The sequence below is a fragment of the Syngnathus acus genome, chromosome 15 (genome assembly GCF_901709675.1).
Source record: "Syngnathus acus chromosome 15, fSynAcu1.2, whole genome shotgun sequence".
In the NCBI taxonomy this organism is placed as follows: Eukaryota; Metazoa; Chordata; class Actinopteri; order Syngnathiformes; family Syngnathidae; genus Syngnathus; species Syngnathus acus.
The window spans coordinates 1,211,209-1,232,621 of record NC_051100.1 but is presented as its reverse complement, the minus strand read 5'-3'; the positions used below and the strand labels follow the sequence as shown (position 1 = coordinate 1,232,621).

At 43.0% G+C, this 21,413-nt stretch overlaps 2 protein-coding genes and 1 long non-coding RNA gene across 3 annotated transcripts in view; 2 read left to right on the top strand and 1 right to left on the bottom strand.

The window, feature by feature from the left end:
* Nucleotides 1–221: 221 nt before the first annotated feature.
* On the bottom strand, nucleotides 222–6,433 carry LOC119135128 (filensin). Its single transcript, XM_037272497.1, has 8 exons — nucleotides 5,921–6,433; nucleotides 4,436–4,496; nucleotides 4,063–4,158; nucleotides 3,415–3,507; nucleotides 2,803–2,916; nucleotides 1,822–2,042; nucleotides 1,595–1,686; nucleotides 222–1,525 (listed from the first exon to the last, which is right to left on the bottom strand). Exons 1-8 carry the CDS (start codon nucleotides 6,286–6,288, stop codon nucleotides 561–563), a joined length of 2,010 nt encoding a protein of 669 aa, XP_037128392.1. The 5' UTR covers nucleotides 6,289–6,433; the 3' UTR covers nucleotides 222–560.
* Nucleotides 4,764–21,413, top strand: part of LOC119135138 — a 23,050-nt gene continuing 6,400 nt past the window's right edge. The window contains exons 1-2 of the long non-coding RNA XR_005100495.1: nucleotides 4,764–4,775; nucleotides 8,977–8,983. This is a non-coding gene — a long non-coding RNA (uncharacterized LOC119135138). The remainder of the gene's footprint in view (nucleotides 4,776–8,976; nucleotides 8,984–21,413) is intronic.
* prokr1b (prokineticin receptor 1b) lies at nucleotides 9,744–13,422 on the top strand. Its single transcript, XM_037272504.1, is given in 4 exon segments — nucleotides 9,744–9,881; nucleotides 10,919–11,325; nucleotides 11,328–11,484; nucleotides 12,280–13,422. Coding segments are annotated over 3 exon segments (1,140 nt in total). The 5' UTR covers nucleotides 9,744–9,881; nucleotides 10,919–11,048; the 3' UTR covers nucleotides 12,986–13,422.

Sequence of the window (21,413 nt, the reverse complement as noted above, 5' to 3'; positions counted from 1 at the left end):
CACAAGAGGAGACAAACGTTGCCTCTCAGCAAGAATGAGCCAGGCGAGCTGAAGCACTCTCTGCTCAGAGGAGGCGTCATTACATTAACGGTTTATTTTTAGCATCATATCACTCGCACTCTTGGTTATCCGACACTGGAACAACTCATTCCATTGTTTATGTCAAGTCTGTCATCCATCCATCCATCCATCATAGCCCCAAGAAATATTGATAATTATAATTGATGGTTGAGTTGTCTTTATTGAAGATATCAAAGCAAATTCTGACACAGCAAAATGGTGCTGAGGGCAGGCAGTGGCGTCCAATTGTACAAATGAGCTCAAGAGGGGAAAATTGGAGATGGAAGACCGATGGGTAGCACAACTTTCTGAATACTTCTTATTTATTCGTTTATTTTCTTGAAGGTGGCACGGAGCTTGTTTGGGGGTTTTTTTTGTCCCAAGTTTTCAGACAGTAAAGAACTAAAGCATGAGCAAGGCTCTCTGGACGTGGAACCTGAGACTGCAAGTCGAAGGAGGAGCCTGGAAGATGAGAGCAGGACTGTTTGGTGAGCTTTCTTCTAATGTTTCTTCTTGCTGGATTTCTCAATGGTGGTTTCCACCACCATGGAAGTCTCCTCGTAACCTTTAAGCTTGCGGCCGTCGGAGAACTTCTCAACAGACTCCAGCACCACCTTCTCGTAGCTCACGGCTTCTGGAGTGAAGCTACTGGAGCTGGAGCTGGTACTGGTGCTGCTGCTAGAACTGGAACTGGTGCTGGCGGCGCGGGGCATGGATTTGGGAGATTTGGGAGTCGTCCCGCTTGGTCCATCGTCATCCTTGTTCTTCTTTGGATGGGCAGGATCCACGACCGGAGTTGGGTCTTTGGGGCCAGAGAAAGGCTGGACTGGGACGGGATCTTTGGGTTGAGGTTCAGGCTCTTCTTTCTTAACCTTGTCTTTACTGCCGTCGTCCTTCCCTTTTCCACCCTTGTCTTCCTTTCCTCCAGTGATATTGGAAGGAGGTGCGGGAATTCCAGGTCTGGAACCAGGTATGGGTTGAGTTGGTTGAGGAGGTGGTCCAAGAGGCTTATCTTTGATCATGACTACAACTTGTCCGGCGGTTGGCGTGGTGGTGCGGAAGCAAGGATCCGGGTAGCTTCCTTCGCCGGTGACGAGGACGTAACGACCCTTCGTGTAGAAGTCGGCGATGGGCTCCGGTCTCTTGTACTTCCTCATCCGATCTCGGACAATGTTGCAAAGTGTGTCGAAGGCCTTGCTGATCTGAGCTCCGTCAGGAACGTCTTGCGGAGACACTGCGGAGAACACGGGCCTCTCCTCGGTCTTCCTCACATTGTCATCCGGAACTTCTACCGTCACCTCAGCTTCGCCGTCTGGGGCCACTCCTCCGGCAGCGCCTGCGTTTCGATCCTCCTGACCATTGTCAAACACATCTTTAGGCGTGAGCTCCTTCTTCTGAACTTTCTTGGCCATGATCTTCTGGCGAGGTTTTATGTTGGTGATATCTTGGATGGCAAGAGTGATATCTGCGACAGGCATTTTTTTTGTCATTGAGTTGTCTCGGGAGCGTCGAGACTAGGTTACAATTGACTTACCTCTGCCTCGATTTGAGGCAGGTGGAGTGTGGGTGTAGTGGTAATTGGTCGTAAACAGGGTGACCGGTGTGCCGATTATTGCCGAGTTTAACCTGTGATGGGATACAGCGGGCGGTAAGAATTGATGAGCCAGCCAGCATTCAGACGTTAACCAGACTTGCGGACTCAAGCCTCGTTGGAGCCCTTAGCGATGCCCCCAGGCGTAACGGTAACAGCGCGGGTCTCACCTGTTGTCCTCATTCTCGATGATCCTCTTGTACCTCTCCAGCTCGTTCTCCAGAGAAATTTGGTACATGCCCAGGTGACGACACTCGCCGGTGAGCCTCTCCAGGGCCCTTTCGGCTTCCTCGATGTCCTTGCGCAGCGATTCGATTTTCTCGTTGTACAGCTGGATCTCGTCGTCGAAACCCTCCTGGGTGCTCCTGATGGCTTGCTCCAACATTGCCGCCTGTGAGACAGACGCCTTTTTAATCAAGACGCTCTGATGAAATGATTCTCCAGATTTACAAAGGCCCTTGAGGAGATCTAACAGTGCTTCGTGTACGTCTTTGATATTGTGTTGCTCATGAATGACTATTAGGAATTTGAGCACATAATGAAGTCGAAATATGACCATGGTGGAAACTGGAAACTAAGTATAGCTACATAATGACAGATGATCAAATATTTAGACATTTTGTAGCATCTATTTTTTTTCTTGCTGGCATCTACAGTAGCCTATCCTAACAAATGCTATATGCGTTGTTAAAAAAAGAAAAACAACTTAGTCAGTTTGGAGTTGCTTAACATTAGGGCTCCATTATTTCGATTTTTAAACCCTTTAGAGGTTCATACGCCAATATTTTTATTTAAATGCTGGCATCTAGTGGTGTCTCAGTGTCAATGACAAACCACAGCACTTGTACTCATCTATTCCGTAATTTGGTTTTACCATTGAACTTTGAATGATGGAACTGAAAAAATACATTGAACACATTCTGTCTGTTATATATAGTGTAATACATATATTTTGATTATTCACTTGAATAATGTTATTAATAAAAATGTCAATATCTTGTTGAGAAAATATTCCAAGTAAACTTTGCATGAATCATTCAGTCTCTTTTCAGCTGAAATATTTATGGGCTCGTAAATAACAAACGAATTTTTTGTAATTTCTTTTAAGAATATTTCCAACGCAGTTGCCATGGTGACTATGTGTCACTCACCTCGGCCTGAAGACGTTGTTTTTGGGCGTGCAGCTGGCAGAGGGCGCTCTTGTACTCCTCCAGCTGACTCTGCAGGGCTGGCAACCTGCTCTGCACCAGCATCTTCTCTTGCTCCTTCACCACGACAGAAACAATCACTTTTCATCTATGTTTTGCATTGTTGTTTTCATGAGGCATTGTTGTTGAGACCTTTGACTTGTGCTGTCAATTTACCTGCAAATGTGAATGCCCTGAATGTTGTGCAATTTGAAATTGGAGTCAAACTGCCAAAAGCAATAGTTTTTCAAAGTTACACAAATTACAAGCTAACGTTAACTTCAGGCTAGCCAACCTTCTGGTCAATTGCTATATTATTGTATTCATTTGAACTTTTAGTTGGCTTATCTGGCAGTTTATGCTTTCAGATGAGTTGGACTCAATAGATTAGGAATTTTAAATATTTTCAGGTAGACAAGCACTGAACTCTTTGTGCTTTACACCTCCCCTTGCGCACATGTAGGATTATGGACACATAGGCAACACAAGGACTGAAAGGCCACTAACCTCATCAGCATTTGGTGTAAAGTCCCCTGTGGGGGCCACACACACGCACACACACGTACACGACCTCACCTCGGAGATGCCCACTGACACAGTGGAAGCAAGCGGAAGCGTCTGGTTGATTTGCTGCAAAATGTTTAGAAAGGTCTGGATCTCTGCAAGGTTCTGTTAAGAGCAAACCACACAGACAAATGGGTTGAACGAAACACGGTTTCTACAAATGCATGACTCTTGCCAATTGCCATGTGTGACAATGACAATAAAGATCTATTTTATTCTATTTCTGCTTCAAAGCATACACAAATGCATTCAAAGTCTACAATAATAAAATAGCAAATATGTTCCATTCATTCGTGATTTAAGTTGACTTTCTATGCTTTACGCTGTGCGCTTCGGAAATGGTCATATTTAATCTTCCATCCGCATCAAACATCCCATCGGGCGACTGAAAATGGGCCCTTCAAATGTGTCCTGCATAATGTCAATGTGATGAACGAAAATGCTATTTGGATGCACGTATATTCGGTTTTTATAACTTTTATCACCACTTCTACCCTTTAACATTGTATTTTAGGACACGATAACGCTGATGTGTTTTGGCTCGTGATTACCATAAAGGGCTACGCATGCACGCTTTATCAGCCAATTTGGATCGGAATAACTCTGGGCTTTACTGTATATTTATATTCTATCATCCTATTATTTGCTTGTATCACCGACCTTCCTATGTCTCTCTCTGGTAGAGTTGATGTCATCCTGTAGAAACTGCGACTGGATCTGATACTCCAAATTTTTCAGCAGAGCACTGTCGGCCTCCTGCAGGGGAGTTAACGGGCGAGCACCGTTGAGATAAAAACTCATGGGTAAGTAGCATCATCCGAACAGTAAGTTCTTTTCAAGGGGAAATTGACTGAAAAACATTTTCTTGACAATAACATGCTCTATCCGAGCATGGTATTCTGATTAATAGTGAGTTTGCCTGTGGATGAAAATATTATTATAGACAACATTCTAAATTGTACAGGCCATTTGTCACATGTGTATATCAGCATTTATACATTTGTATAGTATTTGTGGACAATTAGCACAATACCTTGTTTAGCTGTTCCAGTGTGCACCGTAGTTGCTCTTGATAATCACATTCATTTCTGTATCTGGGAGAAAAGAGAAATATAACAAAGTACATTTGTCAGGATCGGAATGGAGCTGGGCGACCAAATGCAGCTTGGACCAGGGAAAAGGCAATTGGCATGGAGCATGAAGGGAAACAGACAGGAACAGGCAAATTAATAACATGACCGACAGACAGGTATGGCAAACAGAAAACAACCGAGGGGAAAAACAGCAAGGCAGTAACAACGACAGACAAGACATAACCCGACAGGAGGGACACGCAGACAGGACTTAAATACACCACAGCTAACGAGAGGTAGGTGAGGATGATCACACTGATGATCATGGGCACACAGGAGGGGAGGGGAGGGGAGGGCAGGGGAGGGCAGGGGAGGGGCGAGCACACAGACAGAAATGATGACAATATGGAAACGAGCGGGGACGAGTGGTGACAATATTGAGTGATGATTCAACAACTTTTGTAGCTGATTTTGTTTTTCTGGACGCAAGGGTTGATATATCATTTCCATGCTTGCATTTTGTTGTTTGACATGCCAAGTTAGCTGACCCAATGGAATTTTCAGACCCAAACAGCTGCATTGGTGTACAGCCAATCGCCTTGTGTTATATATATATATTTTGCTGTCCAAAATGAATTCCTGGTGAATGAAAAGAATGTCAATTTGGGGTTCCATCAATGATTTGTGGCTTGAAGCAAAAAGGAATCCTCCTCCTTTACAACTGTGTGTTAACATTGATGAGCAGGTGTGCATGCAATGAAATCCATCCGTCTTTACCAACATATTCTTCTCAACTCATCGATAATGTTCGGTGGAACCGAGTGGAACGTGGCATTGTTGCTCAATGAATCGCGGCTATTTTGGAACACCGCAAAAGTCACTGTTGTCTCAATTCCTGTAAGTTCCACGTTTGTTTTTCTCATCACGTGACATCATGTTTGCTGTTTTTACCTCCACAAAAGAAACGACCTGACTTATTTTGTTTGTTTTCCAAAAGCTGATACTGTATGGCAAATTTTGAAAATGACCTTTTTTTCTTTTTTATCTTTAATTTTGTCAACAGCCCATTTTCTGGACTCTTTTCGCACTGCCAGTTATTTTTACGCTACACATAAAAAGATAACTTGTCAGTCAATAATGCCGATGCCAATGATGGATATGCTGGAGTCAGGTGGCTGTTTATGACGGTGCAGTGCCCAATTTAGCGCGGATCCAAATGTGGATTGTATGGCCTTGGGAAAAGTCTCTGTTCTTTCAATTGCCCTGATATCACTCGTGGAACTGGAAACTCAATTGGCTGCTGTTAGATGATTGGATACAAAGACCTTTCCCTTGAGGCTTAGCATTTGTTATCACTTCCTTTCAATTCTAAGCACATTTCAGTCGACTTTATCTGTAAAGGGGATATTAGCAGAGACCCCAGCCGCCGCGGGCCCTTCTCTTACTTGCTGGTGAACTCATCCAGCATGCGGCAGGCATCCCTCAGCTCTCGCTCCAGCTTGCCGCGGTCAGAAGTGAGCTCTCGGATTCGCTGTTGGTTGATTTGGATCTGCTCCTTGAAGGTCTCCTCCAAGCCGGTGGCCTCCTCCATGCGCTGAAGAGTCTCCAGCTGCTTGCGGAACACGGCGTTGCGCTGCTCCAGGACCCGAGCTCGGTTGATGTAGCGGGCAAAGCGGCCGTTGAGCTCCTGGAGGTTCTCCCAGCCCTGGATGGCCGAGATGCCCGCCGAGTCATCGAGTTCCTCCTGGGAGACATCCGATTGCTCGTACTTTTCCTTGCGCACCTCCTTGCGCAGGTAGCTGGTCTTGAACATGCTGGAAACCTTCTCTCACTCGCTCAGGTGGGATCCCTCAGAGTACTTGTGCTCTTCAGCTCTTTAATGTGTGAAAACTGGGGTGCTCACCCTTGGCTGTCTCATGCTAGACTAAAAACCGTGCATCACCGCTCGGAGACGAAATAGCTCCGGGCACCTCCCCTCTGATGGTGACCACAACTTGTTGTGAGCCTGGGGCCTTCCAGAGTTGATTGTTGTCTTTGTTGCGGGGATTGGAAAAGCCACGCTGGTGATGACAAAGCAGAACCAAAAAAAGAACACGCACGTGCGAAAGCACTGGGTTGTTGCACACAATTATCGTGCTTCTTAGTCAGCTGCTTTGATGCAGGAGTTTGGATTGCAGCCCAAATGCAGGACACAAGGGAAGTTTCGGGCATGACAGCTTGTTTGGATGCTATTTTGTGCGCCACTGTCACATTTACAGTCAACGCTACGACACTCACTTTTTACCATTGAATGTTTCTTTTCGGAATATTTCTATCAAGAGTGGAATAAAGCACCTTGAATTCCTTCAAAGGTTTATGGTGTTAGCTTTTTCAGTTGACATTCCCAAAGTGTTCCAGGTGTTTGCCGTTCAACTCGAGGCAACACCTCAAACATCATGTTCCATGCAGTCAGTGAACAATTTCTGATCAAATCTTGACGTCAATCCACTGTGAAATGACATTGGCGCAACTGTAGTGTGCAGTGACATTATAGGCTAATGCCAATATCCATTCAAAGGTCAAAGTCTTTATCCTGGAATTGAGAATGGCAGGATAATCCAGACAATCTGACTCAGTTTTCTACCAATCAAATCAGTAGCCATTTATTTTTTTGTCAAGAGAATGAACATTACCAAAAAAAACCTTTCGAGTCTCCTAACGATCAATCAAATGGCAATGAATGATAGAAGACATCTCGCAACTTCCAGTCTGTTTTGGTTGACTACTTTTGATAGATGTAGGTATTACTTTTCACTTGTCCTTAACCCCGCACCCAAAAACTAAGAACAACAGACACGGAATTTCTCCGTGCGGGCCAAATAAAAGAGTATCTTATCTCTCGATACCAAACAACTTTGCTACTCTTTAAACCCAGATATATATTTCACAAATCCCCTTTTGATGCTGTTTATTTCACTGATCCCCTAGCCTCTAATGCTACTTCCACCCTCCCATTCAATATTCACTCAGTACATATTTGCCATAACATCCGACTGCGCCTTTGAGTCGAGCTATATTGTTCATTTACGAGGCGCTGTAAATCTCGAGCGCAAGTTGGATTAGTGAAGTGCTCCTGTGGAGGAAAATGAAAGCCTGTTGTTTAGGCCGTTGCTCAGGCCCTCCGGGTTCATGGCAGAGGCTAGAGAGCGAGACTGAGCAAGTAGCCCCTGATGTTTAGCGGCTAATCAAATCTAATTGCAACATGTGGAGGCTGTTGTCGCATCTCGCTTGTTTTGATACTTGGATGTGTTGTACTCTTTCTCTTCTAGTTCCATACTTATTTTTGAGGGACTTTCACTCTATTTTGCCTCAGAACAACTTATTAGTTTGACTTTTACCTTCGAGATTTGCAATGTTTATTTATTTAACTGTAGCGTTTCGCAATTGGATTTTTTTCAATCATATAAAAGATTAAAAAAAGATCAATATTGAAGAAAGAAATGATGTGATAGCAATGTATATAAGTACAATTTGTTTTTTAGTGTCGTTGCTCTCCCTCCGCTCCTGAAGTATCTGGTTTGAAGTTTGAAAAGTGAGCGGTGCCAATGGGCGCTCTACTCGTGTAATTTACATTCATTGTCTCGATAATGTCTACCACAGCCTGACAGGTGCTGTAAACAGGGATCTCAGGGCAATTGAGACAAGATTGTCAAACGGCAAAAAAGAGTGGTTCTGGCTTTCCATCAAAAAATAATCGATTGGGAGAAGTCATCAGAGCTGTTGTCTGTCCCTGTTTGTCTGCCGTTCGGGATGGATGACCACAAAGATCTCTGCACTCCCCCTCTCCCTTTCACACTTTTTGAGCATTCTGAACAAAACAGCCACTCTCTCTCACAGGAGTGACACGTAATTTAATGCTGATTAAGTGTAAACAGCTGGATACTCCAGAATCTGATTATACCGCCGCCGCCAGCGCTAGCGGTGTCGGCCCATGCCAATATGTAGAAGCGACGCCGTTTGAGTGATTACTAGCTGTGTGGAGAACTCTTAAGATGCATCCCGAGAGACACCAATTGGCTGTTGACTTGGACCTCGCACATAATGATGCACTTTTGAATATGATTCAACTGCAAAAAACAAAACAAAACAAACAAATTCTAGAGGGCTGAAATGGAAAAAATAAATATAAAATTGTTTCAACAATTATGCCAGAATAACTTTGGGCTATGATGAGGATTTACAAAAATATAAACTATTATTTCTGAAATGTACATTTATGAAACAAATGGCTTATTCTCATAAAAAAGAAAAAAAACAGACATTTCAACTTTTTACTTAAAAACTTCAAATGGATGTATGCGAGCGCTCTTGCAACAGGACAGAGCAAATATTAACAACGCTAAATGATCAATTATTAAAAGGATCAATATGATTGTAAATTGTGGCGTGTTGAGTGATTTTTTATTTTTTTTTCCACGGGATGTCACCTCTTTAAGTTGCCGATGCTCGAATGTGACAACAGTTAGCAGGTAAAACCAGCTTAGCAAAGACAGCTGCTAAAAACGGTGGAATATTTTGCTATTGTAAAGAATCCTTCATGGGTCAGTGGAGTGGAAAAGGCAATATGTGGAGTGACTTTCTATGATTCACTCGCAGAGATGAGAGTCCAAATGTATGTCGAGTCTCTCCGGACTCAATATGAACATCATTTGTAGAATGACATTAATTGCAATAAAGAACATGATTAGGAAAATTAGCATTTATTATCATAAAAGAATTCTGACATAGCTTCTTGTATTAGATCTTATCTCGTAAATATTCAGCATACGCATCCCTCCATTTTGTAATTTTATGACAAAACCATAATAAAAATGCTGTCCGCACAACTCAGTGCCAAAACAACACCACCAACAATCTTGGAAGACACCTGGAACTTTTTTTATGGGTTTGTAATTATGCACAAAGAGGCTTGTAAAGCAAACATGAAGCTTCCCTGGCATTTGCACTGTTGTACAATAATAACGACAAGTAAATTAAAACAACTAATGCATATTGATTAAATGTACTATCCTGTGAAGGTGATTTGAAGGCGTTGCTAGCTTTTAATGTGCATACATCACCACCCTGGCTGACACTGAAGGCTTTGCTGCTCCAACCTTTTGGCACGCTCACACCCACACATCCTCCATACGCCCCCCCCCCCCTCCCTCCTCCACCCACCCTCCCACCTACTTCTCCACACAGCGTCATCATCAGGGTGCTCATTTAAGGCGGTGGAGGAACAACTTTTTGTTGTCTCCTACAAGGAGGCGAATGAGGAGGAGCGTGACGTGATGATGGATGCTTTCTTCAGTGCTGGCCAATCAGAGAGGGCGCTTTAATTGCTTTATGAATTAAATTGAACATTCACTTGAACGTCATTTTTAGGTAAGATGTTTTACATTTCTAAATAATACAGTGTTATTATTATTGTTATTATATATTTTTTTATTCCTGATTTGTGCTGCTGTCAGGAATAATTGTGAGCTCATGAAGTTGTTCAGCAGGTTGCGTCCTAATTGGCTATTGTTTCCTTTTCTCTCACAATCAAGGCTCGACCTTGGTGTTAACCACACGTAAGAATTTGCCACGATGAATATTTAAAAGGTTTACATGCCCCTCTCATTAATCCAAGTCATTTCCATAAAGGGCATTGAATTGATTGCAACTGGACAGTTGTGGTTCTCGACAATAAAAGTCATTGCATCGTAGTCTCCCCACCGTATTGAATCGACTCATAACCCCGCTGGGTCCAACCGAATTGAACCGTTCAAATTTCAAATCAAATCGTCCATGAATTGTTTCACACCCGACGTATCAAAAACCGTATCTCATCATCTTCTGTGGTGAGTTGCAGACCCTGAATCACAATAATGAGAAATACTCCATATATTAATATAAAATGATTAAAAACTAACACAGACTGCTCTAGAAAAGAATCAAATCTGGGGGAAAAAAATCAAAAACAAAATAGGAAGTAGCCATAATGACGAGTCCAAAACTATTACCACCCTGACAGAAAAAAGAGAAAATCAAATGCTTAAATACTGACCAAATGTGTACCCCTCTTAAGTGAACTTAACCAAACAGTTTCAGTGATGTCCCAAGTTTTATGAGCTTTATTTTTCTCCTCCCTCGCTCAGACATTGCTCGAGCGCTTATATTCCACGGCTCCTCGTGTTCTCTCTTGCTGTGTTGCGGCATCAATTAAAATGCCTCGTGAGCACGCTACGCTTAGTTTAGTGACACAGCCTCGCGATAAAGTCGACAAGGTTACAATAAATCGCACAAAGGCCGTTTCTCGCTGGAGTGGCATCACCTGCCATCCTTGATAACCTGCTGAAGGACTCTGGCGGTGTAATTTATTTTTCCGATGATATGAATCGAGACCGGCTGATGAATTATGCGTGGACTTTCTCTTTCAGGTCAAGGGGGTTCTTCAAAGATGGTTCACCCTCTTCAAAATAGTGTTTTCATTCCAAAAGTGAGGCCTTTGTAAGACGTCGCTGCTATGTTTCACCCCTAATTTCTCAGTTGTCGTTGGTCCCAAACAAAATGGCAGCGTTAAACATCAGCCACCTGTTGACGGCTGGCAATTTGGATCACTACGTGGACAACTACGAGGTGGACTACGGCATTCCGCCCGACGAAATCCCCGACACCACACAGAGTCTGGCCTTCTACGTAGCCACCATCATCATTGGCGTGGTCCTGGCCTGCATCATGCTGGTCTGCGGCTTGGGGAACTTCATTTTCATCGCTTCGTTGACGCGTTACAAGAAGCTACGCAACCTCACCAACTTGCTCATCGCCAATTTGGCGATTTCCGACTTTTGGTGGCGGTGGTGTGTTGTCCCTTTCTGGTCGACTACTATGTGGTCAAACAACTGTCGTGGGATCACGGCTTGGTGTTGTGCGCTTCGGTCAATTATCTGCGCACCGTCTCGCTCTACGTCTCCACTAACGCCTTGCTCGCCATTGCGGTGGACAGGTAAGGATTTGGGCTCATTTCCACACGTCTAAGCTTTTCATGATAATGGATCCGTTGTCGATTTTCTTTGCATACAAAACAGATTATCAATGTGTATTTTTGTGTCCTCTTCCTGCATAATTCTCCAACACGTCAAGGATTTATGTCTTGAAATGTAGTTAAAACGCTGTATTGCCTTTTGGCCCACAGTCACAATTGTCTTTTAATGACGAACACGCTCCGTGGTGCCGACATTAAAACATAATTGGGACATACGGTGATCGCTCTTGGCGCTTTTGGAAGGGAAGATGATGGATGATTTCTTTTAAAAGTCATTTACACTTGACATGTCATTTGGTGGTTTCAGTAAAGGTAATGCTGCTGCGGAATACTCAATTGTGTTGGCTTTTCCTGCACTGTAACTTTTATTGATTCCCTTATGAGGCTCTTTGGAACTCTTTAGTCAAGAAGAGTGTTTTTCTTTCCAACCGAGGCAATGATGATAGTATAGGATTCGGGGCGACTGATTTATCTCAAATGAGCAGAGGCACATTTTCTGTGCTCCGTCGCACAGGAGATTATGCTGATGTCAAATTTGAACAGACGCTCGTAAATAATACGTACTTTGAGGATGAAGCTGTGTTGAGTCAATGGCCCGTGCAAGACTATGAAGCAATGTTTGTGCCATTTTGAATGGGTGCATGATGTGAATTGTTTGTCATTTTAGTCATCGTCATGCAAACATACAGCCTGACTGACTGACTTATGTCGATACTCTCTGCTGTCTCATCAATTTGATATTGTCTCTGTTCTCAGGTACATGGCCATCGTTCATCCTCTGAAGCCTCGAATGAAGTACGAAACGGCCTACTGCCTGATAACCGGAGTCTGGATTATTCCAATCGTCATCTCATTTCCGTCAGCTTACTTTGCTTCCGCAACTAAGTACCCTCAGGGCGGCGCCGCGTTGAGCGCTCCCAAAGTCTTCTGCGCTCAGATCTGGCCCGTGGACCAACAGGCCTACTACCGCTCCTACTTTTTGTTGGTATTTGCCGTGGAGTTTGTCGGACCCGTGATAATCATGGCCATGTGTTATACCCAAATTTCCCGCGAGCTCTGGTTCAAGAATGTGCCCGGTTTCCAGACGGAGCAGATACGAAAGCGACTGCGCTGCCGCCGCAAAACCGTCATGGTCCTGATCGGTATCTTGATGGCCTACATCCTGTGCTGGGCCCCGTACTACGGCTTCGCCATTCTGCGGGACTTCCACCCGACGCTAATCTCCCGCCAGAAGAATTCACTGGTGGTCTTCTATATCATCGAATGCCTCGCAATGAGCAACAGCATGATCAATACTTTCTGCTTTGTCAGTGTCAAAAACAACACGGTCACCTATCTGAAGAAGATTGTGCTGGTGAGATGGAGGTCAACGTACGCCCCGGCTCGGACTGTGGATGAACTGGACTTGAGGACCTCCTCCTTGCCTGTCACAGAAGAAATTGAATGCATTCATCTGAGGTAAAGATGAACATTTGCCCTCATTTGACTGTAAACCAAAAGCACAAGAGAGGAAATCATTCAATCATTTGGTCGGGTAAAACAGAAACAAGTCGCATGTTTCAGTGTTTTGATTTTAGAAGTAACCCTTTTGAAGGCTATAGTCGTGATGTCATTGTGTCGGTCGGTCGCTCGCTCTTAAGTGTACACTGCATTGTGAAATGAAGCCGGATGACTCGGATGTAACTGCTGTATTGCTTTATGGTCCAGCCACACGATGTATGCCATATTGTTCTCTGTACTCTTACTGTATGATTATTTTGTGGTGCCATTTAGTCGAGTGTTTGCTGTTAAATTGCTTTCCCATAAATTGTGAGCCAATCAAGACATTCTGTCTTTTTCTTATTGCTTACCCTTTAGTTGACATTAAACGCAACAGTGTTCGAATGACTCAAATAAACAATAGGAAAGAGCAGCGTGTCCCTACTTGGACTATAATTCTATTTTGATTCCAAACGTACTGATGTTCCCTGCGTGGATCCGGAACAGAGATGTGTCTGTCTCTCTCCTCTGGCAAACACATGACACCCAGTAAGCCATTTTAATTGCACCCTAACTCAAGTTTGCGTGTTTTTTTGTATTTTTGTGATTGTATTTGACCTTAATGAACGTTTTGAAACTCCGCAACTTTCCTTCTTCAATTGGATGTAAAGCTGCTGTTATGAGAAACAACTCTCCAAAATGGTAAGTCCTGCCACAACACACGGGAGGGGGGGAAACACAGTGCCATGTCACAACGTTGGTGCAGATATTTTGGTATACTTCACTGCACTTGATTTGTTAATTTATTTCACACAGAGTACAAACAGGATCCCACAACTCACTAGACTGTGAAATTGCCCATTTGTCTGCTCCTTTCTTCCACAAATCCAAATGTTTGCATCAAATCATATTTGTGGACAAATGCTGCAATACTTTGAGGCATCCTTCATCAGCATATTAATAAATTTCAAAGTACCCCTACAAAATGTTATGTTGTGATTACTACTCGAAAGGCACCAGCTATAACTTGAAATGATGCAAATGAATATCTCAGTGAAGGCTGTGTGTGTGTGCTGCCAAAGCTAAAAAATGATCCCATTTAAAGCAAAGCCAAATTGTTTCAACTCTGCATTTCTTCATTCTACTTGTAGACTTGATGTGCATAAACCGCAGAGTGATTTTACCCAGGGAAAGTGCTTTTGACATTAACAAGGAATCATGTTCACCCCCCTCCTGCTACTATTTCCCGTCTTACCATTCTTTTCCCTAAAATGGTGAAAACATTTGTCAGCAAAAGTTTGAAATGATGACAATGGCTAATGCGAGCCAAAGTTGCATTCTCGTTTCCCTTGACATTTATTCAAAGTGCTTCTGCTGCTCACATAATCAGATGCGCTCTTGTAAAGTCCGACCAGCAAGTGATTAGACGATTGGAGGGCTGCCCTCTGCTTGAATGAGTGTTTGTATCCTCACGCTCGCATTGCCCATCGGCTGCTTGACAGCAAATCATTGGGCGCTCATGAATAATGATGCCCACTGCAGCCTGGCCTTGTGCTCATTTTAGACTCAATTAATCAATGTGCCTTTTAACAGGTTGAATGAGCAACTGAGCATTTGTCAACTGTCCCTGTGTGCATGACCTAATGTATGAGGGGGACCATTTCTTCTCCTATGAGATATTTTTATTTTGTGGATCAATGTGTAGATTTGGATAAGTACACATAACCAAGCTCTTAAATGAATTGAAGCCGTTTTTCTTTATTTTATCTGATTAACAAATGAAACATAATGGAAACAAGCATGTAAACTTAAATTTCCAGTATATTTGGATTTTGTGCTGTCATGGTGATAGTCAGCAACAATCGTGTGTTAGCATGTTAACATGTTGTTTGTAAACACTTACCATCGATGCCAGTTTGACTCAATTCGCCCAGAAACAGCAGCAGAAGTACTGAAAGCTTTGGCTTTCATCTTTTACGTGTTGCTCAACCAATGCTCGAGACTAATGCAGATCAAAATAGGGAGGAGTCTTTCAGTTTTAAATAGATACAAATCTGCAGTTAGAAGGGGGTGTGCACACTTGTGCAACCACAAAATGTACATTTGTTTGGCTGTCACACCCGGAAATATAAAGGAAAGAAAAGTTAATAGTGGAAAAAGTATTTACCTTTTTTAAATTCACAAAAACCTGACATTTAAATAGGGGTGTGTACACTTTTTATATCTACTGTCGATTTTAAATCCTACTATTTTGTTGTTGTTGGTGCCTGTTTTTCGTTCACTTCCTGTCACAGCACTAAACAAGAAACCTATTGAAGCTTATCTGTTCCAAGATGATTGAAGTCGCCATTTGTAAGGTTCTATTGTAATGTAATTCAAGACGGCACTGCATTGTGGGTAATGCACTCCTTTTGCCAGTGACTTGCCACTTTATTTGATTAGTTAAGACCATGTGGGTAGGAAAAGGAACATTTGACAAAAATGTATGATAGGAGTTAGGATGGGACTGAGGTAAGATGAAGTTCATTTCTTCTAAATCTCATATTAGAGGTTCTTGCTTGGGTTTCTTTCCCCTCTGGGAAAATGTTAGTCTTCATTCATCTTTCCTTCTGTTTGCATTGACCGGCTTCTCGTGGAGGACATTCCGTAGAGTTAAATCAATTTTCATCCTGTGGCAAGCCGCAGGCCAACGTTCGTATGAATCCATCCAGACGGACTTCCTTCCCTATTGCTCCCAGTGTGCCCTTTTTTCAAATGACAGTAGGGGAATTATTTGAACATGCCTCCAAATTGAAAGACTTGAATGGATTCATTTAGTTTTCTTTGATACCCGGCAACCTTCCAGACTCCCGAACAATGGTCACGAAAATTGAATTTTTTTCTAAGAGCATGAGTGTATGAATTTTCCTACTTGGTTGTTCTTATTTTCAAAGAGCATAATAGAGCTCCTTTATATTCTTCTCTATGAAATGATGCAGTTGACCCTTTATTGCCTGACATTTTGTATTACCGTGCTAGCTTTCATTCAATCCAATAGTCAGGGCTGGCTGGATCGATACAAAGGTCCCCCTCGATGGCCTTTGGCAATGACCGGATGAAAAATGACCCTCACTAAAAGCAACACGTATGTATTTTTGTGTGTCCCTCGACTCCGCTCCTCAATTATTCATTCACCGGCATGTCGTCCACAAGACAAACACCCCTTTTAATTGACCCAGATTGTAAATGTATGCATTTTGAGCGGTCTACATCAAATCATATTTCAGTCTATTTGGACGCCATGCTGGGTTGAAGAAAAATACTGTTCTCATCGCCATGGCAACCCCTGGACTGCCTGCTTTTGTGGTGTGTATTATTGATGGCTCCTGACAGCTTTGTGTTGTACTTAGGGATCTAATGGGGCTTTGCAAGGCTTGTAGTAGACTTGAAGAACTACGGAACTGTGGCTGGAGTCTATACTCTTGATGCCATTTGTGAGCTATTATCAGAATCAATCTTTAGTTGCCAAGTTGCTGTGCAGTACTTTGTAAGTCTTTGTACAACACGGGCCCAGATATGTCACTCAGTAGGTGCATTTTTTTTTTTTTTTTTAATATATACGTATTTGTTCATGTTTGTCTGTTTTAAATATGTTCCGTGGGAGCACCTAACATAAGTTTGATATGGAAAAGTATAATTCCACTGCCGACAATATTGTTTGGTGGACCAGTGGCGCCCACTTGTGTTGAGAAGAGGAAACGCACAAGGCTTGAAGGGCAGAAATAAGTGCATGATCTTTCTGCACATTTCTAAGAGTGAGCACGGTTGTCCCTTGTCTGCAAAATTCTCAATTGTGTAGAAAAAAAAAAAGCAATTATTTATGCTTTTAATTCAACACAAAGTGAACATCAGTTGACCACACTAAATTAGATAATGTTGAAAAAACAATATTAGGGTAAGGGTTTCCAGGTGGACAACTGCTACTACCACCTGGACAATAGTTTGAGTCCTTATCATCAGAAATTTGGATTAAAATTGGTATTATACGTACGTGTACATACATGTTGACATGCATTTCGGAGTTATCGCCCAACATCAAAAGCCTGTGGAGTTAAACACAAATTAAAAACATATTTCCTGTATCAGGCTACATAAAAAAAAAAAGAAAAGTCAGAATCTCTCCTCTTTGTTGCTGTCTGATCTCAACATCTTGAATCCAGCAGGGAAGCCTGCACGAGAGGAAAACCACTGCCGCCACAAAGTACACCATAGGAACAGCAATTTGTCTTAGTTTAATCAGTGTCCTAAACTGCATTTGAGCTTACTGTCATAAAGTGACCAAATGCAGTTTGGACCAGCTTGGTTTCTTGGAGAACTCAAAAGACAGACTATAAGAAGCTCGACTAGGGACGAGAAGAACTCAACAAAAAGACAAGAACGACGACGAGAACAATCTTACAGGGGTGTGACACTCAGACAGGTAAGGAGAGAGAGGCAGGTGACTGGGATTAGTACATAGATTGAGAGGGGAAGGGAGGGGCCAGCGAGCACACAGACACTGACACAACTAATGACAACCTACACATAATGGACTGACGGGGGCGAGTCGTGACACTTACAGACAGTTTGGACCAAGTCACTAGAGTAATGATGCAGAGAAGGTCTTTTTTTTCCCCCCCCTATAGCAAAGAGGAATCATTTGGAATGTGCCCTTCCATTTATTTAATATTGTACAATATTTTATCCACTAAATCTGCACGTGTTGTTCTCCAAGCAATTTCTTTCTTTCTTTCTTTCTTTCTTTCTTTCTTTCTTTCTTTCTTTCTTTCTTTCTTTCTTTCTTTCTTTCTTTCTTTCTTTCTTTCTTTCTTTCCTTTCTTTCTTTCTTTCTTTTCTCCAAAGTTGCACTTGTGATCAAATAACCTGCAGGATATACAATACCTGGTGCTGGGTTACAATCATCATCACGCCCCCTCCACACACACACACACACACCACACACACCACACACACACACACACACACACACACACACACACACACACACACACACACACACACACACACACACACACACACACACACACACACACACACCTCTCAAATACTCCAAAGCATGCTGTGTAAAATGTGGCCGAGTCCATTATAGACACATTTAGGACATTTTTTCTTTACAGTTTCCTGGGACTGAACTGAGAGTGACCTGGTTGGCAGAAGCACAGATCAGATGGAAGGAATGTACCCCCCCCCCCTCCCTTCTGATAATAGCCCCCCCCCCCCCCCCCCCTTCAGCCTCCGGCCCTCCTCATCCATCCGGCAGTCTTCTCGCCCAGCTGTGCGAGGACAGAAATCGTGGCGTGCAAAGGATGCCTTTTATCTCTCGGCGCTCATGAAACCAATCGCGACTTTCAGCTCGAACTCACGACAACAAATAGCGAGAAAAAGAGCAGCAAGAAGGGAAAATGATTGTGTCTGGCACAAATCACGTTGAAAGCTCACATATCCATAATACATGCAGAATAATTCATCTGTGTCTCGCCGCCATCCATTTGAAAGAGAGTGGCCTGCTATTTTGGTGTAATCCTGCTAATTGCAGCAGTGATGACATAACTTCCTGGGCAAAGGTTCAAATAACTGAGCGCAGTCCCAAAGTGGGAGGTCTCAAGCTGGATTTACTCGACAGGTCCAATGGCAATAGCCTTTGCCTGTCTATTTCCACGTAGATTTCCAAGGACATCCATCCGATATGTCTGTATTCAATTCACATTTGGAATCATCACAACCATTTTAGACCAATGGATTCGATTCCAATGAGCTTTTCTTTGATACTGTGCAATTTTGGGACTTCTCATCACTACTCTACTCTGAGACTCTCATCTTTCAAGGATAAAAGAGGAACAACTTTGGACACCTTTTCATATGAACCAACTCACCGGAAATAGTTGAAGTAGCACAATGACTGGCTATATCATTCAAGAAACGTAAGCACGACGGTCTCCATTCCACTTCCACGAAAATGTCAGCTTGATTGCAGAATGACATACTGTAGCTAATGCTCGCATGTGGCAACATGCCCTGCAAGAGGTTTTCGAGGTTCAGCTGTTTGGCCCGTGGATTTGCAGAGCTGTCGTCTGGATGCCTCCTGCCCCAGACTCCCTCGGCGGTGTCCCCTTTCTTTCCCGGCAGCCTTTTATTGGCTTCCTGTGATCCTCAAAGGCGCTCCATGAGCTCATCCCTGCCACCCTGACTTCGAACGTATAGGCTACCATAGGAAAGACAAAGCCTGAAGCTGCGAGACACTGCCAAAGTATAGGCATCATTCATCTCTTTTCTTCCGGAAATCACACAGGTGAATCTTTCGGGTTCCATGTTTGCCTGACCAATTCCAATTGCCCCTTACATTCAATGATCAAATGAAATAATTCTCGACATGATGTTTTGTTATAATTAGACATGTTCCGGCTTTGCTTGAAGCTTGGCGTGCAAAGTGTCTCAAGACTCCAGAGTGTGCCAAAATCCACCACGTAGCTCTCGGGGAAAAACCCCACAGGCTTTATGTACGCCGACGTTTCGATTCCGACGTGTTTTTAACAAGATGCAGCATGTTCATTTGAGAGTCTCTTGTGTGTTGATAGCAGCATTTCCATGTGACTGCATCACAAATAAAGTCGTGATACAAATACTTTTTGCAGAAGAACATTTGTGAAGTCATATTGAAAGTAAAAACGACATTTTCCTTCCAATGCTTTGTTCGCAAAGAGATGTTCAAAACGGCCGTCATTCTACTCGTGGGTTCAATTGACTCACTTGTGAGAATGATCAATTTAAATTTCTTGTTAATCATCTAATTGAATATTTCAGCTCTCTGTATTTCCATTGTGCATTGTTGTTGGTGTGTATGTTGATGCGCGCCCCATGTCTACTGTAAGTTACATCATCGGTCAGTGGTGCTAAACCCTGCTCTGATCCCCAGCATGCCAACCCTGACCTTACACCCAGCAGATGCCTGGACATCATCAGGCACTCGTCTGAAGTAGTATCACGATATCTCCATATCCCGTTTTTGCACATAGTTCCTCTCCAGTGGAGCCAAAGCTCAAGTTCCTGATGGTGCCAGCAGCAGCCACACCCAGAACAGCTGGAACGGGGACAGAAGCGCACAGATGGGAGGGAGGGAGGGAGGGAGGGAAAGAGCGTCAACACAGCTTGCACAGAAAGAGGGAGAGCTTTGAGAACATGCAGAGGATACATTGTTAATGCTGTGTGGTTGTGGGCTCGAAAAGAAATTGGAGGCCACATTCCAAATGATTCATATTTGTTATATCAAAAAAAGTGACAATGTGATGTGAATGGGAACAATGCAGCCATTTATGGAGCAGATAGGGAAGCCTTTAATGAGGGCATACTGCGTGGGACTCACTTCAAATCAGACAATGCACTGTGACAACTCAACCAAGCTTTCCTGTGATCCGCCCTTAGTAACTAAAATTCTCCTTTGTACCAATCAAAACATGCATGTTTCATTAACTTTCTGCTGCAATATTTGGTTTACTCACATCCGCGACTTGTGAGTCATCCCGGCTGACAACAAGGCGTTCTTTATAGGTCACGCCAAAATCACATAATGGCTATGAAGGTTGGACTTATGATTTATTTTTATAACATTTGTCCAACTTCCTCACGCTTTCATCTATCTGTCTGACGTATGTGCACTCGTTGCCAGCAATGAGGCGCTGGAAATTAGTACTGTCACAGGACGTTTAGCTGAGTGCGGGAGCGCTGCCTCGCTTTGCCCTGTTTTAGCCGAGCCCCAAAATGCACAGAACTGAAATGGCAAATGTCTTATATATATAAATAAAATAATAAATATGTAAATAATAATCAAATTAATAATTATAAAAAATAAAATAAATAATTACAAAAAATAATAATAATAAAATACTCAGAAATAAATAACTGGATGCCATTCACTGCCACATGGTTTAAATATCCCATTCAAATGTTTTTAACAACACTATCTTCAAGTGAATGTTCCACACACAGGTCTTTCATGTAGTATGTGTGAAAATTGGGAGCAGTCATGACCTCTGACCTATTGCGAACGTTCTGTATCAGGCTGCCCAATTGAGGCTGTGATGTCACCCTAAGTACACAACGGGCAGTGCTGGAAGAAAAAAGGCTGAAAAAAGAACTGCCTAGAAGAATAATTATATGAGGGAGGGAGGGAGGGAATCAGGAAATAGCTTTTGGGTTGGGAAAGTCAAGAGTTCGAAGGAGCACTGAAAACAGAATTTGGAGAAAGGGAATGCAAATACCAAACACACACACACACCTTTAAAAAAAGGCTGGCATTTTAGCCAGTGGTCAGCAAAGAAAGCATGCACTCCCCCTCTTGTGCTTTTCTTTCTTTAACTTTCCTCCACTAAACTCAT

Coding starts and splice junctions, on each gene's coding strand:
- LOC119135128 (XM_037272497.1), bottom strand. CDS start 6,288: ATGTTCAAGACCAGCTACCTGCGCAAGGAGGTGCGCAAGGAAAAGTAC. Junction 4,497..5,920: donor CTGGATGAGTTCACCAGCAA/GTAAGAGAAGGG, acceptor CTTTTCTCCCAG/ATACAGAAATGAATGTGATT. Junction 2,917..3,414: donor TGTCAGTGGGCATCTCCGAG/GTGAGGTCGTGT, acceptor GTCGTGGTGAAG/GAGCAAGAGAAGATGCTGGT.